This window comes from Castanea sativa, chromosome 5, assembly GCF_040712315.1.
Source record: "Castanea sativa cultivar Marrone di Chiusa Pesio chromosome 5, ASM4071231v1".
NCBI classification, from domain to species: Eukaryota; Viridiplantae; Streptophyta; class Magnoliopsida; order Fagales; family Fagaceae; genus Castanea; species Castanea sativa.
In genome coordinates this window covers 2,238,934-2,248,537 of record NC_134017.1, presented here as the reverse complement: position 1 = coordinate 2,248,537, position 9,604 = coordinate 2,238,934, and the positions used below count along the sequence as shown (strand labels likewise).

Here is a 9,604-nt window from a genome sequence, read left to right as displayed (position 1 = left end):
AAGACACCGGTTGATTTTTGATGTAAGCAGGGATTGAACCCCAGATCTCTTATTCAACTATCAGAGACTTTACTAGTTGAGTTAACTGGAACCCACTAGTCTTTATTATCAGACCAAGACACCAGTTGATTTTTGGTATAAGCAGGGATTGAACCCTAGATTTCTTATTCAACCATCAGAGACTTCACTAGTTGAGTTAACTGGAAGCCACTAATCTTGTGGAATTGAAAGAGGGTGGTAGAAAAATATTTTTTTTCTCTAACAAGTCTTATTTTTCTTATAAAGTTTAAATAGAAAAATATATCATCAAGAGGAGTGGGTTTAAGATGCAGGATCTGGGGGGGCATATTTAAGTATTTTTAAATAAGTTTTCTTGAGAAAAATATTTCTGTTAATTGATTATTTTAAAAAAGTTTTGATATTATTTTTATAAAACCTTAGACACTGTCAAAAAGTTTCCTATAAAAAAAATTCTAAAATTATTTACTAAACACATCCTTTTGACTTTTCCAAAAAAAAAAGAAAAGAAAAGACCAATCGGATTTTGGATTTGGCTTTATATGGAAGAGGACAAAGATTAAGAACTAGCAAATCAAGCCAAACTTCATAATCCTCCTCCAAATACCATGGTCACTTCAGCTAATCATAAAGTTTGAATCGATAGAAAGTTTACATACCTGTAGATCAAGTGCCCCAAGGTAAGGCACATTATAATCAGCTAGATTGAAAGCCCCTGCCAACCTCAAGCCCTCCTCAATATGTTGTCTGCTCGGTTCCAGCTCTTGCTCCAGTTCCATGCCGGCGGCAACCACTGGTATCTCTCTTTTTTTTCTCTTTCTCTCGCGCTCTGGGTATCTCGTTGTTGTGCATCTCTATATAATTGTTTTTAATAATAGCTAGTCACAAAACTCGCAGCCACAACCCCCAAAATCAATCACCATCTCCACCACAGCCAAACCCACCAGAGATGGAGAGATAGAGAAATTGGAGACAGAAGAGAGAAAAAAAAGAAAGAAAATAGAAAAGAGAGAAAGAGGTGAGCAGACGAAGACAGTTGGGTGTGGGTTTCATGTTCTTTGGGTAGTGTCACGCGGGTAAGGGAAGAAGACAGTTGAAAAAGATATATGACTGGGTTTTGTTACTAAACAAAAATTTTAGCGTTTTTGAGTGATAGCGAGTTGGATTCAGATCCTCTAGAGTTCTTGGGGAACTCTACCAAGTAGAGTTCATTAAATCCTAACCACTCTTTAATGATTTAATGGTTTAGATTTTACCATGTCAGCATTTCATTAATAATATTCTTAAAATAATAAAATAATATTGTAAACAAAACAATTAAGATGATTGCTAATGAAATGCTGACGTGACAGAATCTAGACCATTAAATTATTAAAGAGTGGTTAGGATTTAATGAACTCTACTTAGTAGAGTACCTTAAGAACTCTAGAAGATCTGAATATATTTTTACGCACTTTTTTATTTAGACTTATTTTAAAAAAATACAAACAACGTTAACAACATTACCAAACACCCATGAATTATGAAAACTAAGACATGTCTAAACCAAATGGGCATTAACTTCCTTCATCAATCATTTTCCACTTCCTTTTTACTCATCACCTGGATCTTCACAACCAAATGCTAACCAATCCATTGAATTCAGATTCACACAAATCCTAGATCTCGCATTGCACAACAACAACAACAATGGCTCAGATCTTTGAGTACTTTGTGGTATGTGGAATCGGTCTAGAGATTCGAACTCTAGACAATATCAAAGGGTTCTATGGAACAGAAGTGATGTACCTTCCTTCTTTGCTCGATCAGTACCCTCCGTCCAACCACACTCTCTACCCTCCTCCGCCGCCTCAACTATCCACTGTAAGTGTTACCGTTACTACCACAATTTTTTGTTTTTTCTGTTTTTCGTGTTTTGAGTTCAATTTTTTGTGCTTTTTCAATGCCGAGAAATTTGAGTTGTTTCGGGGAAAATGTGCTTTCTTGCAGGTTGTTCTACCGGCTGGTGTGGAGTTTTACTCATCTGGCTTTGATTCCAATGATCCTTCAACTTTTCCAAAAACCTATCCGATCGTTTTAACCGGTGCGTTCAAACTGAGCGCAAATCTTATTCATTCATTCATTAGAAGAACTTATTTAAACCTTATTTATATGAATTTTAGATTCTAGAATGTGTAATTTATGCTTGACGTGCATTTTATATTTTTTGGAATTGGAAGATCCCATATTTGTAATTAGCATAGCTAAGAAATCATGACAATGTGATCCTATTAGTCAAGAGTCATGTAGTTCAATTGGTAGCTCCTGACGTTTCTAAATGGAAACGAATAGGGTTCGAATTCGCCCCTCCCTGTCGTTGTAACTATTTAAAAAAAAAAAAAAAGGCAATGTAATCCGATTAGCTGTGTGCATGAGTTTCATGGTTTGCTTTGCTTTAGCCATATTACATAGCGGATTATGGGGTATAATGCTTGTTCTCTCTCTTTTATTTTGTTTTTGTTTAGTTTCACGCATCCTGTGGATTTTGAACTTGTCACCTCACCTTCCACTAACAATTGTAGAAATGCAATTTAAGCTAGAGCTATCAAACCTATTCTAATTAAAGTAGTTGTTTTGGCGCAGTTTTTTTTTCCCTCTATGCAGGACCTTTCCCCTTCTTGCTAAGTCTTTCATTAGGGGACTTTCTTTTGTGTCTTTCCTCACATTTACTTCACATCCATTACCAAAGTTTCCCCAACTCCCTGTCTTTCTTCACTGTCGTTTGTCCTTTGCCTTTTTTGCTAGTGAGAAGTGCTCGTTCCAAAACTTCTTTTGGCCTATGTATGTTTGAGTTGGGATCCAAAGTTGTAATGGGTTTAAACTTCTCTGAGTTGAAAGGTTATTACTCTCCCTAGACAAATTTCTCTTGTTTCCTGTAAGTGTTGTTTAATCTTGTTAGACTTATATTTCTTTCAGCCATAAATAATATAGAGCTCCAGCAATTATAGTTGCTGGAGCCCAGGCCCTAGAGATAGATGTGAGGAGCAATTCTCTGTAGTTGTGCAAATGGTTATATTTGTAATTTTTTTTAAAGTATAACATTATTTTTGGTAACCATGTCTATTCTGCTTGACAACTTAGACCATTAGAAACTCAAGGAACTCCCCACCTAATGCAAGTTGGCCTTGCCATTGACTTTATAAGCATTATTTTCTAGCCATCTGGTAGTGCAAGTTTGTGTTCCCTCATACACTATATTAAGCTTAGAATTTGATTGTTGATGTAGGACATGTGTAGATGGCCTTTTGTTTGTTGCTATATTTGTGCATGTCCTGCATATAATCTAGTTATGCTGCAATTTTTTTTCTCACTCTGAACCCATTCACTCCCACCCTTCATGGTCCGCGCTAGTATGACTCTAATTGCTTCCATGACTAAGACAAAGAGTATTGGAGCTTAGAGATAATGGACCCCCTTGTCTCAATGCCCTTGAGTTGCCCAATAGAGAGTTGTTAACCGATACTGAGAAATGCACAATAGACACATAGAAGGCTATTGACGTCCTTCACCTCTCCCTAAAATCATAATGATCTAACATATACAATATTTACATGACAGAACCTTTAGACCCGACACAGCTTCAAACCAAATGAGCACCATACGGAGAGTCAGCAGCTGATCAATGTTAGCATCACAAAAAATAAGAGTATCATCAGCGAAAAGGAGATGGGAAACCATCAAAGGTCTACCATCAGAAACACCAACTCTAAAGCCAGATAAATGGCCTTCAAGGGCAGCCTTATCCAACATTCTACTAATGGCTTCCATAACCAAAACAAATAACAAGGGGGACAAAGGATCACCTTGCCGCAACCCCCTTGAGCTTCCAAAAAACCCATGAGGAGTACCATTAATAAGGATAGAGAAACGAACTGTTGATACACAGAAGGAAATCCAACGTCTCCACTTAACTGAAAAACCGCAACGCTCAAGCAAGTAATTAAGGAATCTCCAATTCACATGATCGAAGGCTTTTTCTATATCCAGTTTACATAACAACCCTGGCTGACTAGACTTTAATCTACTATCAAGACATTCATTGGCAATAAGAACAGAATCAAGGATCTGCCTATTTAGAACAAAGGCATTCTGAGGAGCTGAGATGCACTCTCTCCAATCTTCCTACTTATTTCCTTTCCTTATTCCCTATTCCTGCTTTTGTGGCCAACCGAATTGCTAGACTTCAACGTGACTTTCTTTGGGGTGGTCTAGGAGATGAGCCCAAATTTCATCTGGTTGATTGGTCTTCGGTGTGTTCTCCTCTCTCTTCAGGTGGGTTGGGGATCAGGAATCTGAGAACCTTCAATATTGCCTTATTAGGGAAGTGGTTATGGAGATTTGGGCAAGAAAGGGATGCTCTTTGGCGTCAAGTGATTGCGGTGAAGTATGGTTGTGATTGGGGTGGCTGGTGTTCTACCTCTTTCTCTGGTCCTTATGGTGTCAGTTTGTGGAAAAACATTAGACGGGGGTGGCACTCCTTATCTCGTTTTATTATGTTTGATATTGGAGATGGATCAAAGGCAGCTTTGCTAGATCATTGGTGTGGTTCTTCTTCTCTTGCCGTTCGCTATCCGGAATTATTTAGGATTTGTCGTAGAAAAGAGGCTACTGTGGCGGATCTTTTGAGGTACACCAATGGAGTCCTCCATTGGGAGTTTCAGTTTTGTAGGGATGTGCATAATCGTGAATTGGAAGCTTTCAGGAGCTTCATCAATTCCATTTATAGCACTCCTGTAAGGGGGATTGGGGAGGACAAGTCCTATTGGCTGCCCTGTAAGAGTAAGGGGTTCACGGTTAGTTCTTACTACCATCTTCTTGTTGGCCATAAGGAGCAAATTTTCCCTTGGAAAAGCATTTGGAAGCAGAAGATCCCCTCTAGAGTAGCTTTTCTTGTTTGGACCGCGGCTTTGGGGAAATGTCTGACTGTAGACAATTTAAGAAAAAGAAAGATTTGCATCCTGGATTGGTGTTATATGTGCAAGTGCAATTGTGAAAGTGTTGACCATCTCTTTCTTATTTGCCGGTTGCCATGGAATTGTGGGACATGGTCTTCGGTTTATTTGGAGTTTACTGGGTTATGCCAAGGTCTGTTGTGGGGCTTTTGGCTTGCTGGCAAGGTCGTTTTGGTCGCCATCGTAATGGAGATATTTGGAAGGCCGTTCCTCATTGCTTGTTGTGGTGTATTTGGAAGGAGAAAAATAGTAGATGTTTTGAAGACATCGAGAGTTCCATGCCTGTTCTTAAGTCTCTTTTTTTCCGAATCTTACTTGATTGGTTCTCCGTGTGGAGAAGCCTTCCTTTTCTTTCTATTTTGGATTTCCTTGATTTTTGTAATGTTCGTCTTTGATTTGTTCTCCCTTGTATACTCCCTGTGTACTTGGGTGACTCTCTTTTTTCAATATATTTCTTTATTACTTATCAAAAAAAAAAATATACAATATTTACACGATCATATGCCTTCTCACTATCTATTTTACATGATCTGTGGTGTGGGGGGCTTCGTTGAAAGGATAACTTCTAGAACTTTAGGCATTGTTTGTAATAGGGATGCTTCAATGGCTGAGCTTTTATCTTTCTCAGGGGATAGTTACCATTAGAATGTCTGTTTTGATTGACCAGTACAAGATTGGGAGTTGGAATCGATTGCCTCCTTTTTGGATCTAGTTTATTTTGATATAGTGAGGAGGAATAGAGAGGATCAACTATGCTGGAAATCCTTTTCTAGGGAGGTGCTTGAAGTTAGATCCTTTTATAAGGTTTTACATTCCACATCCCAACTACGTAATCCATTGAAGACTATATGGAAGCTGAAAGTGCCAACAAAGATTAGTTTCTTCCTTTGGACTACGGCTTTGGGGAGAATTTTAAATATTGATAATTTGTGGAGGGGCCGAGTTGTGATTGATTGGTGTTGCATTTGTAAGAGGGATGAAGATACTATTATTTACTTATATATTGCCTTGTCACTAGAGAACTGTGGAATATGGTGTTTTCATCATTTAAGGTTCATTGGGTTATGTCAAATGATGTTGTGGAGCTTCTTACTAGCTGGTTGAGCAAGTTTAACAAGTGTAAATCTATGGTTTTAGGAGCATGATCGCCCATTACCTAATGTGGGGCATTAGGCAGGAAAGGAATGCTCTTACTTTTGAAGGAAGTGAGGGCGATTCATGACTTGAAGCATTCTTTCTTCCGGACTTTGTTTGAGTGGACAATGCTTTGAGTGTTTTTACTCTATTTGGTTGATTTGCTTGATAGTTGTATGTTGTGAAATTTTAAAGCACTTGCAAGTGCATGAACTGTATCGAATTATAGTTTGGCAAGAATGAGGTCGAATTCATAGGGACTTATATGAATGTAGGAAAATTAATTGAATCACAATTGGATCAATACTAATCTAGTTCAATAAAAATTGATTACTTTGAAATTAAATAAAACTTAGCCAAGATATAATATAACGTCATAAAAAGATGTAAAAAATCAAGAAGAAGGATTTAAGGTTTTGGAATCCACCTTATTAATTCATATTAGCAAATATTTATGATCATTAATTTTTCTCAACTATTGCATGATAATCTAGAAATCAATCTTGCTATCATGGAAAATATTCTTATTAAAATTTGTATTTAAAAATTTAAAGCATGTTATTATTTGCTTTCTAGGTATAAAATCAAATCATCAATTGTATCTGTAGCCAAACAAATCACAAAAGATATCCAATTTTAAAATCAAACAATCATAAACCAAACATTCAATTAATTTAGATAAATACTAAATCATGTGAAAAGCATTATTGAATTCGTATCTAGAATCCAATCTTAGTTAATTGAGATGAGCAAGAACAATTTAAATCATTAAAGCACAAACACCATGGGAAAAATTAAATCTCATAAATAATATTGATAATCCTTAACAAAGTTTCATCCTCAACTTTAATTATAAATATAGCTACTCAGTTATCAAAATAAAACACAATAATAGAGGACTTCGGCAAGGTGACCCTTTATCCCCTTTTCTCTTTGATATTGTCATGGAGGCCTTGAGCCGTATGTTAGTTGCAGCTACTGCAGCAGGGCAGTTTTCAGGCTTCATAGTGGGGAATGTGACTGGTTCCTTGATGACGGTGTCTCACCTTTTGTTCGCAGATGATACACTTGTTTTCTGTGATGCTGATAGCAATCATATGATAGCTTTGCGTGGGATTCTCTCTAGATTTGAGGAGATGTCAGGGCTAAAATTAATTTAGAAAAGTTTAAATCGGTTCTAGTTGGGGATATGCCTAATCTTCATGAGCTAGTGGAGATTTTGGGCTGTAGGGAGTCTGCTCTTCCACTGAAATATTTAGGTCTTCCATTGGGTGCTTCTTTTAAAGATAAGACAATTTGGAATCCTATTTTGGAGAAGATGGAGCGAAGGCTAGCTGGTTGGAAGAGGTTGTATTTATCTAAGGGGGATAAGGTTACCCTTATTAAGAGCACTCTCTCTAGCCTACCTATGTATTTCCTTTCTCTTTTCCCTATTCTAGGCAAGATGGCTAAGAGGATGGAGAAATTACAAAGGAATTTTCTTTGGACTGGTATGGGGGACGATCATAAAATTCATTTAGTAAATTGGTCTAAGATATGTAGGCCAGTGAAGAATGGAGGGATAGGCATTAGGTGTTTGAGAAGGTTTAATTCTGCCTTATTAGCCAAATGGTTGTGGCGCTATGGTTTGGAGAATGATGCCCTTTGGAGAAGGGTCATTGGGGCAAAGTATGGGAATGAGTGGCGTGGTTGGTGCACAAAATCTATGTCTGGGCCATATGGTGTTTGTTTGTGGAAGTTCATCCGGAGTGGCTGGGGGAATTTTTCCAAGTTCATTCGCTATGAAGCGGGTGATGGAACTTGTGTGAAGTTTTGGGATGATGTGTGGTGTAGGGATCGTCCTCTTAAGGAGGCGTTTCCAGATTTATATAATATTAGTAGGACAAGGGATGCTTCGGTTTCTGAGGTTATGTGTTTTGTAAATGGGAGAGTTTCTTGGGATATTCATTTTCGTCATTTAGTGAATGATCAAGAGTCTCAATCTTTGGATTCATTTATGGTCTTGATCTATTCCACAAAGGTGCGGGGCGTTGATTCTGACAATCTTTGTTGGAAGCCAGCTAGTAGTTGAGGTTTCAAGGTGAGTGGGTATTATCATTCTATTTCCCCTTCTACGGGCATTTCTTTCCCTTGGAAAATGGTGTGGCAATTGAAGGTTCCTCCTCGGGTAGCTTTTTTCTCTTGGATTGCAGCCTTAGGCAAGATTCTAACTATAAATAACCTTCAGAAGAGGCACTTTGTTGTCCTTGAGTGGTGTTTCATGTGTAAAAGGTGTGGGGAATCTATAGATCATCTCCTCCTTCACTGTCCTATTGCTTATGAGAAGTGGAGTATGATTTTTTGCTTGTTTGGTATTTGTTGGGTGATGCCTCAAAGGGTAGTGGATTTGTTGGAGTGTTGGACATGCAATTTCAGGCGTCATCCTAATATAGTTATTTGGAGGTTTGTGCCGCACTGTTTGATGTGTTGTATCTGGCGGGAACGGAATTCTAGAAGTTTTGAGGATCGTGAACGGTCTATTATTGAGTTTAAGTCTTTCTTCTTTTTCATTCTTCTTGAATGGTGTCTTGTTTTACCATCTTTTTCTTGTATTTCCCTTCCCGTGTTACTAGATCATTGTAATTTGGTTTCTTAACGTTTTTGCCTTTTTGTACATTTCCTGTATAGGACTGTGTGTTTCTAATAAAATTTTTATGTTACTTATCCAAAAAAAAGAAAAGAAAAAAAGAGAGAAATAATCACTATGCTGTCATGGAGGAAAGCTATAGAGAAGCCACATGCAGCACTGTTACACGCTCATCCCCCTGTCTCTAGCCTCTATTTTTTTTTTCTATTCTAATTCATAAACTGACCTAAGGCTTATAAAAGAGAAGCAAAGAGAAGCTGCCTGACAGTATGCCATAATCCTAATACAAAGTCGGATAAGGAATTTATATTTCCAAGCCACGTCTAGCACAAGCCCTTTCATTTCTTTGCTTTGCTCTTTTATGTTCACACAACACGCTGACTAAGGAATTTCACAAGAACAAAGCCCAAATGGCCCAAATTCTCCACAGTTCCCTTCTTTTTTTATTCTTCTTTTTAATTCATGCAGGGCTTAATCTAAGTCGTCTTGAGTCAATTAGCATAGGCTGTAGCATTCAACTTATAAATTGTTCTAGCATAGCCACGTGAATAACTTCTTTCTTTTCTTTGTATTGCACTTCTCACAACAAATGATCTCTTGATTGATTAGGCTTTATTCACATTTTGTAGGTCTTCAAGTCTGAGTTGGGTTCAGCCGACTTGAACTAGAGTCCATCATTCTGCCTCAAATAAAGTCCATTAGCATGTAAAACCTTTATCACCTATAAAATAAAGATTATTATAATCAGTTACAAAATAACATAAAAGTAAGGCTAAATATGCAAATATGGGAGTACTTTATTTAATATATTGCATGCACATTATTGTGCTTTCCA

The 9,604-nt window shown here is 37.5% G+C and overlaps 1 protein-coding gene across 3 annotated transcripts in view; it reads left to right on the top strand.

Moving 5' to 3' along the window:
- The first annotated feature begins 579 nt into the window (after positions 1-579).
- LOC142636364 (DENN domain and WD repeat-containing protein SCD1-like) overlaps positions 580-9,604 on the top strand; it is a 46,235-nt gene continuing 37,210 nt past the window's right edge. For 2 of the 3 annotated variants that reach the window (XM_075810560.1, XM_075810559.1), the window contains exons 1-3: positions 583-814; positions 1,664-1,881; positions 2,008-2,101. In XM_075810560.1, the coding sequence (XP_075666675.1) occupies positions 1,708-1,881; positions 2,008-2,101 (268 nt within the window). In that variant the 5' untranslated portion in view covers positions 583-814; positions 1,664-1,707. Of the gene's footprint in view, positions 815-1,663; positions 1,882-2,007; positions 2,102-9,604 lie in introns of all 3 variants that reach the window. The other variant, XR_012844302.1, reaches the window with a different exon arrangement.